The following is an 18,015-nucleotide window of genomic DNA, read 5'->3' on the forward strand; positions in this document are numbered from 1 at the left end:
GGCGCAGACATTGCAATAAGTGTTCCCAGGAGGCAGAGAGAGCCCCTTCTGCAGAGGGGACCCAGGGGAGCTTCAGCGGTCGACTCAAAGGGTGGGTGGGCTTCTGCGCGGTGAGTGTGGATCCACGTGAGCCTGAGGGACAGACAGATTGGGACCAAGGTCTCGCGGCGCCAGTGAGAAGTTCGTGATCACGAGAGGGTGCCGGCCATGCGAGGAGTGTGCATAGCAGACCAGGGGGCCTGCACAGATAGAAACATGTTCATCTTTGTGCTCTCTTAAAACCATTAAGATCTGTTTTCATTCAGTTTTTTACCCCAAAGGCCATAAAAGTGTTGTTTCTGAGTGGAATTTTTTAAATCTAATTCATACTTCGGTCAAAGCGGACTCTACATTTGAAGGTTTGTTTTGACCTAAGAGTTTCCTAAAACTTGAGCTCTTTGAATCGCCCCAGCGCAGCTTTCTCTGGAGCTTTTTGTGGAGCTGACTGGGACCGGGTCACCTCATACAGCTGTGTTTCTTGCGAGCGCACCTACCCCCCAAAGGTTCCACCCTTTAGATTGCCAACCATGAGAAACAAATGCTGCGTTGACTGTGCTGGTGGGGCCTCTGTTAGGGGGGCCGCACTGGAGAGCCATCGAGACGGTGGCCGTGGGCACTTATGGTGTCCACAGTGAGTTGGGTGGGAAGACACGTGTTTGTTCTGGGACGTGATCAACACACTGCCGAACCTTCAAACAGTCCACCAAAGGGAGTGTCAGTTGTCGAGCAAATGCACACTTTTGGGAAGTTGCTTTGCAAGATCCATCAAGAACCATAAAAATATTCATACCTGTTTACCCAATAATTCCACTTCTAGAAACCTTTTATAAGAAAAGAAAAGCAGAGATGCTATGAAAGGTTTATACATGAGAATGGTAATCCCAGGACTAAGCAGAAACTCTGCAAGTGTTCGTCATATGAGAATGTTACATAAATTACCGTGCATCTTTACAATGCACTTTATCAGTTACTAAAGATATCCTTTCAAAGACTATTTAATGACATAAGGATATGAAGTTTTGAAAAGCGAGTTATGATTCCAAATTTAAATATTCTGTTTATATATACACACACACAGTTTAAATGTATAAGTGAATTAAAAGACTAGACAGAAAAAATGCTGAAATATTAATAGCCACATACTCTAAAGCAAATATTGTGGGACAAAAGAAGACCTTTATAAGTCCCAGTGTAGTTTTCTTTAAACTTTAGAAATTCACAGACTGTCTGTTAATGGTGCCTTCCCAGGTGACAGGGACATTGTTTCCACTTATCCCAGGGCACAGCACACCTTCCTGTCTGCAGTGACCTTTTTATCAATAGTCGTATAGACTACACTTAAAATTCACAATATACATTCACATCAGTTACGGTTTGGTTTAGTTGTGTATAACAGGAAACCCAAATGACAGTCGCTTTAAAAATGTGGCGGTTTATTTTTCTCTCATGTAAAAGAAAAGTTGGCATTAAGCCAGTAAGTTGGCTGGTGTGATGGCTCCATGGTCATCAAGAACCCAGGCACCTCCCTCCTGCCTCTCACCTTCCGTGTGTGGCCCCATATCCCACTTACCTCGTAGTGCTAAATGGCTGCTGATGTTCCAGCCATCAGGTTACAGTTGCCTCCCTCCTTGTCTGTCTCCCTCCTGGACTCTGAGCTTCCTGAGGGCAGGGATGGGTCTCCAGCCTCACCCAAGCACAGTCCCAGTACGGGAGGTGCCTGCCATTCATCTGTGGTCCAGCCGGGGCTGGGCTGCCCTTCACACCTCCTCCAGGGCTTGCCGGGCTTTCATTCAACAAATGCCCGTACATCATCTCTGCTGCAGAGCCCTCTGCTCTCCGCTTCCTTTTCTCACTCCTTTGTCAGTGGTCGCAGGACTGCAGGACCCAGGGCCACAGGGTGCCTGGGTCACCTGCCCTGCCTTTGAGGGGCTCCCAGGCAGACCTGAATGAGCACATGACCTCACACAGGCCCTGGGCACAGACCACCCAGGTGGTCCAGGCAGGCTGCAAGGTGGGGACAGCGGGCTTCACAGCCTCCCTCACGGCTGCTGCCGGCTGTGAGACACGTTAGGAGGCAGAGAGGCGGCCCCTCAGGAGGCGACAGGAAGCCCGTTACACCTTCCACCGCTGCAGCAGCACAGGCATCGTCACCTCTGTGTCCACAGTGACGGCCCCTGGCAGGTTCCCCAGCTGCCCCCAGGGCTCTCATACCACATAGGTGCCAACTGTGTTGAGGGTCCAAAGGCTGTTGGAGCAGCAAAGGACGTGAAGATCAGCTGGGAGCAGCCCTGTAGCCCTCATCCCACAGGTGAGGATGCTGAGACCAGAGGGAGGAGGTGGACAGCATGACAGGTGAGTGGCAGAGCAGGGATACAGCTGTGCTTCCTCTGCCCCAGCGTGGACAGAGCTCACTAGTGCCTTACGGTGAAAGTCCATCCTTGCGGAAGAAACGGTCCTAAAGGCCAGAAATCCTGTTGGGTGAGGAGCTGCTGTGCACAGGTCTGGCTGGGTCTCACCTGGCTCAGGACAGCCCGCGGTCGGGACCATCCCATGGGCGAGCAGGAACAAGTGGGAATCTCCCACTGTTCCCACAGTGCGGGAAGTGGGGTGGGACAGTGCCGGGAATTAGCAGAGCGAAGCTGGTGACTGCACTCCGCCCCACAGTGCCGTTTCCAGAACGACGTCCTGTGACGGTGCACATCTGCACCTAAATGTAGAAACGCACTTCTGAATTTCACGGCTAACGGAGCCCATGGTTTTTGGTCTGTGTCTTCTCTTTGCCTCCAGGTACACATTGGCCAAATGTATTCGACTGACAAGCTCATCATTGAGAATCAAGAGAAGCCCAGGACCTAGGGAGCCCGGACCAGCAGCCGTGGACCACTTTCAGCATCCATCCTGCTTGGCAAGGGCACTCCCAGCAGACTACAAGTGGCCTCCCACATCAGCTTTAAATAGCTTCTCACTCCGCCTGATGAGCTGAGCGAGGTTCCCGTTCTCCTGCAGCCTTAGTGACAAGGGGTGGCTGTCTCTCCTTGGTTCAAGTGTTAGAATGAAGAGCTGGAGCCCCTCAGGAGAATGCCGTGTATTACTGCGTCTCCTCCAGCCCAGCCCTCCTTGTAGCTCCTCAGCACTTGTATACAGCATTCCCAGAGTTTGTTTCTTGGTCCTTGACAATAAAAAGAAGGTCCCTAGGCCTCTATACCGGACGCGCCCATCACGGCTAATGCCCTTCTGTTTCCTGCTGGTTGGCAGATCAGTGGGGAGACCAACAGGGAGGGTCCAGCCCTGAGCTGAGTCCCCCCTTTGCAAAGGCAAGTCCAAGCACCAGTAGAGATTTGGGGGCAGCGTGGAGTAGGGCAGAGCTGAAACGGTAAAGGGTTCGCCCTGCAATTCAGACCTGGGCCCAGTGCAACAGCAGAGGTGGTCTGTGTGTGGATGCTCACCTGGGGACAGGTACGTACAACCTGCTGCTCAGACTGTGGTCTCGGGATTGGCGACGTCAGCCCCACCGGGGAGCTTGCTGGAAGCGCAGAATCTCAAGCCCCACCCCCAAACCTTTTGAATCAGAATCTTCAGTCTGACACACCCCAGGAGACTCCAGTGCACACCGAGGTTTGAGACATGCATCCCAAAGCTCACTTACTGAGTCAGAATCACCTGGAGAGACAGAGAGTTGTTTTGTTTTGTTTTTTTTTGCGGTACGCGGGCCTCTCACTGTTGTGGCCTCTCCCGTTGCGGAGCACAGGCTCCAGATGCGCAGGCTCAGCGGCCATGGCTCACGGGCCCAGCCGCTCCGCGGCATGTGGGATCTTCCCGGACCAGGGCACGAACCCGTGTCCCCTGCATCGGCAGGCGGACTCTCAACCACTGCGCCACCAGGGAAGCCCCAGAGAGTTTTTAGAAAGGAATTTCTCAGTGCTCCATACTCTGACTTGATGAGTGAGAGGTGGTTTATAAGTACATTTTAAAGCTCTCCTGGTCTTTCTAATGTTGAGCCAGTTCGGGAAACTCTGCCCTTTGAGGATGTTACAGGTGAAAACAGCATTTGTATGCATCTATCCTTGGAAACACATCAGTTAAAAACAGGGAAATAAGGTAGTAAGTAACTTACTTGACTTCTGGGAATTTTGTGAGGGACCTGGACACTGGGAGATTGCTTGGCTTACCTCCATAAGCAGTACTGAGTGAATTCATCTCTCGCGTGTTTGGGTTTGGAACAGGCTCATATAAATAGTTACAGGTCCTAAAATAGCTTTGACTATCACTGACCTGCCACTGAACCGCTCCCTGCATCTTAATTCTCACAGTCATGTGAGCCAAGCGCGAGTGGCCTGGGTCCATGTCCTCCCTCCCGCGTTAAAGACTGTGAGTGCCCACGTTATCTATGGATCGTAGATACTGTTGTGATGGTGCCTTCCAAATAGGTTAAACGTGTAGTCTTCTGTTTGGCAATATAACGTGTGATTTCAGGATGCTTTGACCCGTGGTTAAAGTCTTGTGTGCCTGTGAGACCAACCCTTGGTTGGTCCCAGATCTGTTACCCCTATAAACCCAGATCCTTGCACATCTTAGGGCCGAGGTGTGAGAATGAAGGGAGACAGTGAAGGGAATGGGAGTGTGCGCCCCCCTCAGCTGACTGTCACGGGGCAGCATCTCAGCCGGGGGTGCGGCTCTGGGGCACGTTCCCTTCTGCACCAGGCAGGCGTGTGGTCACTCAGAAACAACTACATCCGACCACTGTGCCAGCCACGGAAGTCACCTCTGATTTACACTTAATTAAAGCAGCTGCTACTTGGAAACCTAAGTCCAGAGTTGAACCTCTCCCCAGCAATTCTGCTGGAATTGCCAGCAGGATAGCAGCTCCACAGGAGATTCCCCCCAGGTCTTACTCACAGAGACAGTGGAGCAAGCAAACGGGACTCTGTCCTGCAGGCCTTCAACAGCGGGTGGCCCTTATGTTAATTAAAGCGCACAGATGGGTCTGAACATGCCCCAAGCCTTAATAAACAGAGCTAACTTTTGCAGCTCACATAAAATTAACTATGCATTTGGAATTTGGAAAGGCATGAAGGAGAATTCTGTGACAAAAGCCACAAACGGGGGCTTCCCTGGTGGCGCAGTGGTTAAGAATCCACCTGCCAGGGCTTCCCTGGTGGTGCAGCGGTTAAGAGTCCGCCTGCTGATGCAGGGGACACAGATTCGTGCCCCGGTCCAGGAAGATCCCACATGCCGTGGAGCGGCTGGGCCCGTGAGCCATGGCCGCTGAGCCTGCGCGTCCGGAGCCTGTGCTCCGCAACGGGAGAGGCCACAACAGTGAGAGGCCCGCGTACCGCAAAAAAAAAAAAAAAGCCACAAACGGATCCCTCAACTTGGCGGTGCAGGTACAGCAGGCAGCACCTTGCACTGAGAGTCCCCCGGTTCAGGGGACCCAAGGGGATGTCCCTGTGGGGAGGGCCGCTTGAGTAAAGACTCCATTTGCTCGACGAGGCCCCACCTGAGGCCTTGGGGTGAGGATGCACCCTCCGTCCGGGCCGCCTCCAGCCTCCAGAATGTGTGGCTGTCCTAGAGGTGGGATTCCAGCTGAGGATGCTTTCCAGTGTCAGCGCTGAGAAAATAAGAAATACCACAGTGTAAGCCAGCTTGGCCTGAGACAGGAACCAAGCGTGCTGGTTTCTAGACCTTCAGAAGTAACACATGCTTGGTCTGGCTGTAACGCTTCGATGCTGGGAGACCAAGCACATGGCTTTCGTTCTCCAGGTGGAGCTGGCGTAGCTCGCTTTACCCCTGCCTGCTGCCACCAAGCATCTGTCACCTCCGTCCCTCCATCCCCAGCCTCACCCTACATCTCAAGTCCCTGAGCACAGCAAATGTGCCACCCAACATCCAGGAGCAAAGGCGACAGGCTGGAAGGAGCCACGAAGATGACAAACCTTGGACCAGCAGACACTGGAGCTCAGCGAGCTCAACCCCCGAGCCCACAGGTATGAAAACTGAGACCCTGAGCAGCGTCTCCAGTCGGTCATGCGCAGGCCCAGCCCCCTCCCACCCCCTGTTGCTCATCTCATCTGTTCAGTGTTGGCTGGGAGCCAGGAGCCGGGGACACACCAGCGACCAAGCCCCGGCCCTGCCTTCAGAGCCCGCAGCCTCGCAAAAGGGTTACGTGAGAAAACAGTGGGTCTGCTGAGTGCGACAGATGGGGAAACAGGTGCTGCAGGAGGGGTCGGTGAGGGTCAGGGGAGGCCTCCCCAGGAAGGGGGCTTTCAGATGAAACGAGAGGCGGGTGGGCTGGGCAGAGGGCAGGGAGAGGAGCTCTCCAGGCGGGAGCGGCAGCGCATGCGAAGCCCTGAATCAGGAAAAACAGTGCAACCCAAGGAACTAAAGGAAGCCCAGGATGGCTGGTGGCGAGACTGGGTTGGGAGGTGGGGACCCAAGGACTGCAAGAAGCTAGCGGGGTTTTTAAGCAGGATCTTGTCTGTATTTTTAAAAGGTCACATTGCTATAACGGGAATAAGGTGCAGGGCGACCAGCTTTTGGTGGGAGAAATGGGGGAGTCAGACTGAACACTTGTAATCCAGGCAAGAGATGATGGTGGCTTCACCGAGGCCGGTGATGTTGGAAACAGTCAGCATCACCCTGAGAAGAACTTGCCTCGGCCAGGGCTCTGCTCCCAGGGGGCAGGAGACACGTGGGGCACAGACGCCCTGCAGAGCCCCCCAGGCCAGTCTAGCTTGGGTGAGTTGGCTTTAGCCACCCCTTAGCTCTGTACTCAGTAATCAACTACTGTCTAAGGCACTGAGCTTTGGGGTGGTTTGTTATGAAGCAGTGACAAACTAATACAGAGAACTAGTAGAAAACCTTAATTTATTACTTACTCAGGGCCACAGAGCAAACTCTGAAGAGTAGGCAGGCAACCTCAGCCAAAACTGGGGGTCTCCTGTGCAGGGCCAGTTCCACGAGTATCTTCAGGGCACAGGTGTCACGTGTCTTACAGACAAAAGGGCTTGCTAACTACTGGACCCCACTGGGGGGTACATTCGGAACAAAACAGGACCAAAAAAAGAAAGAAAAGAAAATAGAGTCAACAGGACTACCGACTGGGTGGATGTGAGGTGTACAGGGGCGTAAGGGGCACCTGGAGCCCCAGGTTTGGGGCCACGGTGGCTGAGCAGACGTAGGCCACCACCGGAGACAGAACAGGAGGGGACACTGTCTGCGCTTTCTCCCCCTGCTAGGTCCAATCAACTTCAAGTTCAAACAGAAAGTCTGGCATCTACAAATGTGTCTTTTACCTCCAAATGTAGAAAATATCATTTCTGTAGATTCGTTCTATTTTTTTTAAAAAAATCCACTGGAATAAAGCAGCTTGAAAGACCCTTATAAAGAGACTTCCCCTTAGCTCTCTGAAGAACAGATATTCTCCTTCTATAGGTTAAAGCCTATAGACATATATCATCATTGGGAACAGGACGAGTAGGGGAAATTTTTCCTTATTTAGCGAAAGGTGACACGAGATTAAAAAACAAAGGGCTGAGGAAAGTTGGTCGACATATTCTGAGAATGTGCTTCCAAGAATGAAACTAAAAGGCACGGTAAAACCTCAACAAGTACATACAGAAAGTACACAAGTACATTTTAGAACAGAAGGGGCTGCTTTTTTATGAGGCACTTCATGCAAACTGTTGCCCACTTTCTAGATGAAAGGATAGCTCAGGTATTGAGGCCAGGTTCCACTTGTAGCAACAGCTGAAGAAATGACAAGCACTCAGAAAGCAGAAGGAGAAAGCGTTTCCTACACCAAGGATAATGTTCTCAGAGCTTGGGACGGTGTCTTCTGAGCCCACCCACGGTATGGACACACAGTGCCTTGATAAATATGGTCAGAACCCAGATGACCAAATCTTGATTGCAGACGACCACGGGGACGGAGTTCTGCCTTTGAAATTGTGCAGTGGCCTCGTGACGGTGGTCATTGCGTGACTCAGAAGCCACGGGAAGCAGCCACGCCATCTGGGTCATGGGCACGGACACGGCTGGTGAGGTCGGCAGACAAAGGCGGAACCCTGTGCCGACGCTCGTTCTTACAAACAAAGGGAACAGCCCACGAGGACTCGTGCTCCGTGCGTCCCGGGAGCTCGTCTCATGTTTGCTTTGTTACAAGAAAGCTGGAACTTGGTGGAGAAAGCGTGCTTTTTCTCTGACCATTTGCCCAGGATCTCTATGGACAAAGGTTCACCTCACCCCTGAGAACAAATAGGATTTTCCCTTTTCAGTCTGTCTGCAGCCCTTATTAGTCCTTCAGGGAACCTTTCATGAAAACGGCTTCTCGTGCTGAAATCTGTTTGGGGAGTAAGATAGGTGCTCTTGCTTTTGCTCAAGGGCAAAGCTTTAAGTCCAAAGACCCTCAAGAGAGAACCCAGAGGAGAACTCTGAGATGAATCTGTCTGTGTCTCTACCTGGAGGGACCACTGCACCATAAGAGCGACAGCAAAGAAAGTCTTATTGTGCCTTATTGTCTTGAAATTAGACCACGAGCAAGCGTTGACACCAGTGGAGCTGGAATTGAGCTTGTTCTCTGACTCAACATCCCTGTGCTGACCCAAGGGCCGTGTCAGTCATTGGACATGCTGGATGCCCCTTCCAGAGGAGCTGGACTTCCAGGGGTCTAGGCTCGGCAGGAAAACGGCTTCCTGTAAACGACTTGCATCCTTTTCCTACTAAAGTGATGAGCTTTCAAAGGAAGTTCAGTGGTACAAAATAGAAACGCTTCCCTCTCATCAGCCAGAAAGTTACAGAGGGTATCACCTAAATGTCAGCTAAACATTATTAAAATATTTCAGTAGAACTTCCCGTCAGTTACTAAGTGAATTCATGTGGCTTCATCTGTCTTGAATACAGAGACAGTTCAATAACAGTATAACTGGTTCTTAGTTTTTAAAGGAGTATTTCATTTAGGTGCGTATGTGTGGTATACGAAGCACATATAGGCTATATGATGAAGGACTCCAGTATTAATGCTAAGAGTCTTATCAAGATTTGCCAAATAGACTCTTCCACTCTCACTTCAAACAGGTAACATATTTAGGATTATTAATTTGCCAAATTTTAACATGTATTTTCACTTTAAAAACACTGCCTTGAGGGCTTCCCTGGTGGTGCAGCGGTTGAGAGTCCGCCTGCCGATGCAGGGGACGCGGGTTCGTGCCCCGGTCCGGGAAGATCCCACATGCTGCGGAGCGGCTGGGCCCGTGAGCCATGGCCACTGAGCCTGCGCATCCAGAGCCTGTGCTCCACAACGGGAGAGGCCGCGGCGGTGAGAGGCCCACGTACCGCAAAAAAAAAAAAAAAACACAGCCTCATACTTCCTAATGGGACTCTACAAACAGAAGCTGGTTCAAAGAGGTGAAACGATATATCCATAACTCAGACTGCAAAAATAAATAAAACAATTCTTTAAAAAAAACATTGGAAGACAGGAATATGGTGTGATGGGAGGAATACAGGTGGTGGGAGGGAAAAAATAAGCCACTGGGCAGGACAGCCCGAGACCTGGGGATGCTGTTGCATTTGTGTTCGAGGGGGTCAGCACTGGCCAGACCCCTAATGACCTTTCCAGCTCTAAAAGCTTGCAATTAATCAAAAGGAAAGAAGCCATCCTCCAGACCACCTGAAAGCTAGGGGTTTGGTTTGGTTTGGTTTTTGTTTTTCCTTTGGCCACACCGCCGGACTTGCGGGATCTTAGTTCCCTGACCAGGGATTGAACCCGGGCCCCGGCAGTGAACGCGCTGAGTCCCCACCACTGGACCATAGGGAAGTTCCTGAGTGCTAGTTTTTAGGACAATTCAGCAAGAAATCTTCAGGATCCGTTCCCAGCTTCATGTGGAACTTTGGTGCTGTCTGGGGTTGGCCAGAACGTTCAGCCCAGCCCATGGTCCATAAGAATATGAATTTGAGCTTAACTGGACAATGAAGCCAGCTGGCCCTCTGCAAAGGCACAGGGAACTCATGGATGGGCTGGGAGGCCGGGGGGAGGGGGGCCCTTGACCCCTCAGAATCCTCACCAGCCACCAGGCCAGTGTCTGACCCAACAAGTGTGTTTCCAGCTTCCTCTGAACTAAAACCTTTTTCTCCCTGGCTTCTGCTGGCTTCTGCGATTCCTAAAGCAGAATTTGGACCCAGCTGAAAAAGAAAGGGACATCTAGCTCTTGGTCACCCAGCAACAACTGTTCCCTCACATGTCTTCCCAGCAGGCACAGGCTTAAAAAGAAAGTTCTGAATGTACTCAAGGCAGAGCAAGCAGTTTGGGGTGGAGGCACATGTGGGCCGGGGGTCCCTGCCCCCGAGAATCTGACTTCATTGTTGGGGGGCCCAACACGTGGAGAACAACCAGAAAACGACCAAGTGCTGGCCAGGCCGCAAGAGCAAGAGAGCAGCATATGGGCCAGACAGAACTCACAGAGATCCTGGGGCTGGAATAAGCCTCGGGGGAGAGTGGAGAGTCGGTGCCGGAGGGTGGAGAGCGTATCGGTTAGCGGGCAGGGGGACTTCCCTGGCGGTCCAGTGGTTAGGGCTCTGTGCTTTCACTGCAGGGCCCAGGTTCAATCCCTGGCCAGGGAACTGAGATCCCACAAGCCGCATGGCGCGGCCAAAAAAAGGAAAGAAAAAGGGTGAGTGTTTTCTGGGACAGAAAGGGTGAGTGTTTTCTGGGACAGAAAGGGTGAGTGTTTTCTGGGACAGAAAGAGTGAGTGTTTTCTGGGACAGGGGGCAAATCCTGGTTCCTCATCGGCTTCCTATGGAGAAAGTAAGGACAGGGCCACAAGGTCGCCCGAGCTACAGACACCCCAGAAAGTCGTTCCTTCCTTCATCCTCCAGCTCTGCCTCTTCCTGACGGCATCTCTAAACTTCTGTTTCCTCATCTATGAAATGGAGCTGGTCACATCCTGGACGTACAGGGTTGCTGTCAGGATTGTAAACACATAAGGCACGTAAAGTTCTCCTACTGTGTTTGCTACCGAGTAAGCCAGCAGTAACTGGTAGCCGCTTTATCGTTCATTTAGAAACTGTGTCAGACGCCCTAAGGGATGTAGAGATGGACCAGATGTGGAGCCTTCCCTTAATTACAGTACATTTAGCACCGTAGTGAAGACGTGTGTAAATGGCTAAGGGGATAAGTTACCTGGGAGAGTCAGAGATCAGGTAGTGCTGGAAGCGGGGAGGGGGTGAGATACAAAAGGAGAAATTGCTTCCTTCTGAGCCACAGGTTCTGGGCTGAGCAGTCTGAGCCTTACTCAGTGGGAGAGGGAGCATTTAAGCAGGGAATGGCATCTGCAGCAGATTGACTGGACGGCAATGCAGAGAACGCCCGTGAGTGAAGAGCTGGCCGGGAAACTGATGCCATAACGTGGATCTGAGGGGCTGCAGCCTGGCTGAGGACAGTGGTGGAGTGGACGGGACACAGAGGAAAGAATGAATGCAAGTGACTGGAGACACAGAAGAAAGAAGGGAGTGAAGGAACTCAAGTGCTTCAATCCTGAGACGCTGGCAGGGTGGCTGCCCCTCGCTGAGATGCTGAGATTCAGGGCAGCGCTGTAGCCCCTTAAGGCAAACGCACGTCCACACGCACACACTGCACGGCTGTACGTCGACATTTCACATCATCGTGTGTGTGTTTTATTTGCGGTGGGGACACTGGGGTATCCGCTGTCTCACGAGAGCCCTGCCTGCCCCCTCACAGCAGGAATCGGGGGGCCCCCGGCAACCATTCTGCATCGTGATCCTTCCCCCACTTCCAGCCACAGCTCATGGAACAGGGATGGACCCCTGACCCACAGTGGACCAAATTTTTTCCCTTAGAAACTCAGCACTGGGAGTGAGAGTTCTGTTTCTACCTGAGCTGTGTGCTGGGACTCAAGTGACAGACTCGGGAGGGACAGAGTAGACTTCGATCGCTCCTGGAGACAGAGGCAAGGAGAAATCCAGTCTGCAGGGAGAGAAGACGGCAGCACACAGAGCAGAGACAGTGAGGCAGAGACCCTCCAGGTTCCAGGAGCGTCGCATGGGCCTCCAGGCCCGGAGAGGCCCAGCTGCCTTTTTTGTTTGTTTGTTTGTTTTTGGCTGCGTTAGGTCTTTGTTGCTGTGCACGGGCTTTCTCTAGTTGCAGCGAGCGGGGGCTACTCTTCGTTGTGGTGCGCGGGCTTCTCATCGTGGTGGCTTCTCTTGTTGTGGAGCGCAGGCTGTAGGCACGCGGGCTCAGTAGTCGTGGCTCGCAGGCTCAGTAGTTGTGGCGCACGGGCCTAGTTGCTCGGCAGCATGTGGGATCTTCCCGGACCAGGGCTCGAACCTGTGTCCCCTGCATTAGCAGGTGGATTCTTAACCACTGCACCACCAGGGAAGCCCCCCAGCCGCCTTTAGATGCCACAGGAGAGCCCAGGATCCAGCACACCAACGCCCCACTTGCTCAAGCTGGCTTGAGTTCGTTTCTGTAACTTGCAGTTTGGAACACTGACTAATGCTATGTTTTATTGAAATATGGGGCCTGCAAGAAGTTAGTTCACATTTTTTAGTAGGTAATTTCCCCAGTAGAAAGGGAACTTGGTCCCAGTGTCAGTCCCCCAGAAGAAGCAGGGAACAGGAACTCTGATGACGGGACCAAGGTAGGAGGCAGAGGGAGGTTGCCCTCTTGTCCAGACATGAAGAGTCTAGCTGTGTAGGGCTGCACCCCTGAGAGGCCCAAGGAGGAAAGGAGGAGCAGGGGCACTCTCCTCCCTCTGCCGTGGCCGAGCTGCGGAGACGCAGTCTCTTCTGTGTCTGTGTCTGTTGCAGCAACAGCTGGTCTGGGTCAGACAGCCTCCTGGGTTCAAATCCAAGCTCAGCCTCTCTCTCTTTTTTCCTTTATTTAATTTTTGTTTTATATTGGAGTATAGTTAATGTAGAATGTTGTGTTAGTTTCAGGTATGCAGCAAAGTGATTCAGTTATGCATATACATATATCGATTCCTTTCCAGATTCTTTTCCCATATAGGTTACTACAGAGTATTGGGTAGAGTTCCCTGTAGTACACAGTAGGTCCTTGTTGATTATCTATTTTATATATAGTAGTGAGTACATGTCAATCCCAAACTCCTAATTTATCCCTCCCCCCCGCCCCCGGCCTTTCCCCTTTGGTAACCTTTGGTTTGTTTTCTGTGAGTCTGTTTCTATTTTGTAAGTAAGTTCATTTGTGTCATTTTTTTTAGAGTCCACATGTAAGTGACGTCATACATTTGTCTTTCTCTGACTTAGGACGGTCATCTCTAGGTCCATCCATGTTGCTGCAAACGACACCATTTCATTCTTTTTTATGGCTGAGGAATAGTCCATCGTCTGGATGTAGAAGCCCAGCCTCTTATTCGCTGGGCACATTATCCAACCCCTCCCAGCTCAGCTTCTCCAGCTGTAAAGTAGGAGTAATGCCCATCTCCTAGAGTTGTGTTGGAGTCTCTGAGGTTCCCTGTAAATAGCACCCAGCCTCCCAACCCAAGTCTTGCACCGTCTAAGAAACAAGGAAATCCTGTGCCTTGTAGGGTGCTGGCAGCATCCCCAGCCTCTGCCCACTAGGTGCCGGTGGCCACCTCGACCCCCCGCCCCCGTCCCAGTTGTGACCACCAGACACGTCCGCAGACTCAGTGACAGCTTTCAGAGTCCCAAATTGCTTTCTTTACATTCTTTATTCAAATCAGGACTTTGGGTTCAGCATTTTTTTAGGTGCAACACAGACAGAAATATCACTATACAGCAGAGCAGCAAACAGAAAATTTCCCAAAAAATCCTTAGAATTGAAAAGACATTTTCAAACCACAAAAATATAATCAGCCTTTTAAAAACTGAGGAGAAACACAAGGGCTGTGTTTGGACCACAGTAGTTCTCAGTTTAAATAAACAGTATCAAAAATCACATTCACAGAAATCTGTTACTCACCCCAGACATTCCACGGGGCACCTTTCTCAGGCAGATCCCAAAAGGGAGGGTAATGAGGTTATTTTCTCTCACAGTGTTAGAAGGAACCGTACAAAATTCCACATAATTGACTTAAAATATCCTGTCTGGAAGAGTGCCCACTCTTGCCACTGCTGCATGGCTGATAAAGGACCACTCGGGCCCCCTGGTTCCAGCTCGCGAGGGCAGGCTCGGTGCCCCCAACAGCCATGGTCATCTTGGACCCTGAGATCCGCCCCTATCCCACACAGGGCTGGGAGCCTCCGTCGAATCAGAGCTGTCACAGGCAGTCCGCTGAGAGAGCGCGGGGATCCCAGACACACCTGGGTGAGCTACATTGCACTTTCAGACCCTGGAGGAGTGACCTGGGTGTTTGGTGATATTGCAATGGCCGTGGACCTCAACCACGCCGGGCTCTGGGCTCACCAGCAGAAGTCAGACCATCGCTCACAAAGGGAGGGCCTTCACAGAAGCTGGAACTTGCTGCCAGACAATGCCCAGGCTCCGCTGTCACACACAGGTAACACGTCACAGGTGTCTGCCAGGGCCCCTCATGCCTGTACCCACAGAGGATGGTGCCGTGCCGATGGCTTCAGAAACCCTTGGCTCTAACAGATTCATCTGGTGAGGTCTCCTGAACCACCTGGATGTGGCAGAGTCGAAAGCAAAGGCCCAAGATGCTATGCCTTGGCCTTCACGGCAGCCCAGGTCAGGGCCTCGGGGCAGGGGAGGCTGCTGCAGGCAGGCCCGGGCCCAAAGCAGCGCTTCCTCCCCTGCACCTTCTCCTGGCTCCCTTCTGGTGGGCCGTGCAGGGCAGGGCCGCCCCCAGCTTCAGAACTCAACACCTTACAGCCGTTTTGAAGGTGTTTCCTTGGCCAGAAGATCTACTCTTTCAGGGCAGTCACACCAATAGAGAAATTCATTTTAATGACTATCTGGTCAACAGCAAAGTCCAAAATCACTCAGGATCTGGTAACAAAAGCAACCTCTAGTTCAGATTTGGGGGTCGGGGGGCGGGGAGGTTGGGAGCTAAGCAGGGGACTCGCAGATTTTTCTAAATGTGGACTATTTTTTTTTCCAAAAGAACATATTGTGTATTTCATCCTTAAGGACTTGCCTCTAATTTAGTATCCATTTATATCTGTACTTATCCACACTATCAATTTTTAGATATCCCAGGGACCTCCAAACTGAATTAGATTTATATTTACAATCCTAATACAACAAACAGACCTCACTAATTTCAGGGTCGGCACTTCACTGTGACATGGGCAACACACAGGCTTAGGGATTTTCTGGCCGAAAAATATAATTTTATAAACAACACGCCTTAAGTCTGTGCGTAAAAACACAACTACTTAACCAGACTGAGAGGGACATACAAATGGAATCCTCTAGGCCATTTAAAGTGGTTCTGAATATAAACACACATTTCCTCTTATATAATGTAAAAATGAGGCAAAGCCTAACTCCCTCCAAGAAAGTAACCTCTTCCGCCCACTTGGGGTATACAAGGTCGCGCTTCAGCTGCCCCAGAACAGCCTCCTGATAGGGGTCCTTCACCCAAAGCTGTCCAGAGAGGCGCTGGACCACAAACACTAGAGAGCCCTGCCAGGGGCCCCTATAAAGACCATGAGTTTCCCATAACCATAACCTCCTTGCCTTTTGGAGTGGATGCTTCCTCCACATAACACATGTAGCTATTTGTAGAAAGGCCTTCTGTGGGATGTGCTCATGAATTTTTCAACTTGGAGATTAAATGTTCCAAGCTTAGTTCACAAAACCCACCTGCTTTCAATCTTTATTCAGTTCAGATTTTCAGACCCAGTTTCCCGTTCTGGGATACTTTAGGGTGTTGTCGGTTCTCCTGGGGCAGTGACTTGAGCCAACAAGTTTCAGGGAACCTGAGCAGTGCCAACAATATGAACGGGATGAGTGGTTACACTGCTCTAATGTTTTTAAGTGTCTGTAAGTGTCTCTAAAATGCCTTTGCTTTACCAGAGGTGTTTGTGTATCTAAAGATTTTCCGGGTTGAACTGGCTCTGAACTCATGACCTAAATAGACTTCTGCACTCCTATTAGATTCACGAGTGTGTCTTAAAAGCAAGCCCTTGATCTTCGCCATCTCAAAAAATCTCCATTCAGCCCGAATGTCACTCACTTCTTTCCTTGCCAAAATGTGTCTCTGCTCACAGAGGGCGAAGCCAAAGGACTAAACTACAAGATGCAAATACAACGTCTCCCAAAAAGATTTAAAGGAGTTTAGGTCCTAATGAACCAAAAGTTACACTGTTAGCTCTCTAGCAACCAGCCCTTGGAGGGTTAATGGACCATTTAGGGCTGCGTCCTGACAGCCTCCTCGATCAGAGGAAGGGAGTCCAGAGGGGAACAAGGAAACACAGCAGGTCACCTAGCGGAAAGTGTCCATCACTAGTCCCAAGGAGAAGCCAGGGTCAGCCTCTTCCGGGGGTTTCCAGGCACCGGCCCGCTTATCGACAATAAGGCCAGGATGGCCCTGTAGGAGGACAGGTGGGGTCACGGGGCTGGGCCCAGGTTGTCAGTTTCTGCCCTGCTCCCAGCCCCTTGCCGCTGTGACTCTACAAAACACAACCGCCATCCTGAAGACCGTCCAGGCCTGGCATCACGGGGACTGACCGGGCAAAGCTGGACAGGAAACAGCTCACCGTTTGCCAGGGCTGCCTGTTAAGTTACCACATGCCACGGTGCCCTCTTTTAACCTATAAACCCGTGTCCATTGCATGAGCCAAAAAGGCACGTCTGTCAGTTCCATGATGTCACACGAAGGCAAAGCCTGCCATTTCCTCCTGAAGGCTGTTCCTTGCACTCCTGACACAGTACACATGACACAGACCACAATTCCCCAAGTGCTCCAGGCCACATGCTTCTAAGAAACAAGCAAATGAGTCGGGGAATGAGAAAACTTAGCATACTAAAATGTGCAAAAACCGTTGTACCAGAAAGCAGAAATATGGACAACTCGTAAAATGATATAGCAAGAGTCCAACACAAATCTCCAAAAATGAAATGAGCAGGTTCTGCGTGGCTCAAAACCCACAGCATCACCGGGGAAGCCCTCCCCGACTCAGGGCAGAAGGAGGGCCCGGGAGGTGAGGGCGTGGCCAGGTGGAAAATGCACTGCACACCTGTCAGAAGGTTCCTGTCCCTACAGCCCAGGCTCTGGATGACAAATGCCCACTCCCTGGTGCCTCAGGAGAGCTGCCTGAGCTGTGGCCCTGCTGCCTGGACAGACACTTGGTGGCCCCAGAGCTCGACCAGCTCCCAGGCTCCACTGCCCACACCCTGGAGTGGGGTCCCGTCCTCCCCAGTTAGGTCTTGGAAGCGACTGGTCACCTTGCTTCATAAACCTGGGGCTTATCAGGGGACATTTGTTCCGTAAAGAAGGCCACATTTCCAGCCACTGCTTCTGACACGTGTTTGGGGGTTTTTTTTGTTTTTTTCCACACCACGCAGCTTGCAGGATCTTAGTTCCCACACCAGGGATTGAACCCGCGCCCTCAGCAGTGAAAGCACAGAGTCCTAACCACTGGACCGCAGGGAATTCTCTTCTGACACTGTTTAGATTGGGACACATACTTCATTCAACATCCCCTGACCCAGTGATCCATGGACCCCCTTGCTTACAGAGAAGAAACTGGAGTGTCTGGTGGAGGTCAGGACCATTAGCTGAGCTAAGCAGAACTTAGTTTTTGATCACTAGAGCTGGGTGAGATGTTGAAGCTATTACATTTTCAAGTAGAATGACTCTCACTTATCAAGTTGTGATAAATATTACCACAAAAAAGCCAAGCTGCATTGTGGGAATTTTGCTTTGGAGATAAGTGTGTGTGTGTTCATTCCATTCAGAAAATACAGTCGTAAATACTTCCTCAGTACTGCCTCTTCCTTTGAAACTTTTAAAAACAAACGAAAAGACCTATTTTAACGTCCCTACATTTCTTCACAAAGTGAAGTCTACAAT

General features: G+C 51.2%; 1 protein-coding gene across 1 annotated transcript in view; it reads left to right on the forward strand.

Annotated features, from left to right (window-relative positions):
* LYRM4 (LYR motif containing 4) overlaps positions 1 to 2,895 on the forward strand; it is a 112,616-nt gene extending 109,721 nt beyond the window's left edge. Inside the window, exon 3 of the mRNA XM_065886206.1 lies at positions 2,827 to 2,895. Within this exon, the coding sequence (XP_065742278.1) occupies positions 2,827 to 2,895 (69 nt within the window). The remainder of the gene's footprint in view (positions 1 to 2,826) is intronic.
* The last annotated feature ends 15,120 nt before the right edge of the window (positions 2,896 to 18,015 follow it).

This window comes from Phocoena phocoena, chromosome 10 (assembly GCF_963924675.1).
Source record: "Phocoena phocoena chromosome 10, mPhoPho1.1, whole genome shotgun sequence".
Lineage (NCBI taxonomy): Eukaryota > Metazoa > Chordata > Mammalia > Artiodactyla > Phocoenidae > Phocoena > Phocoena phocoena.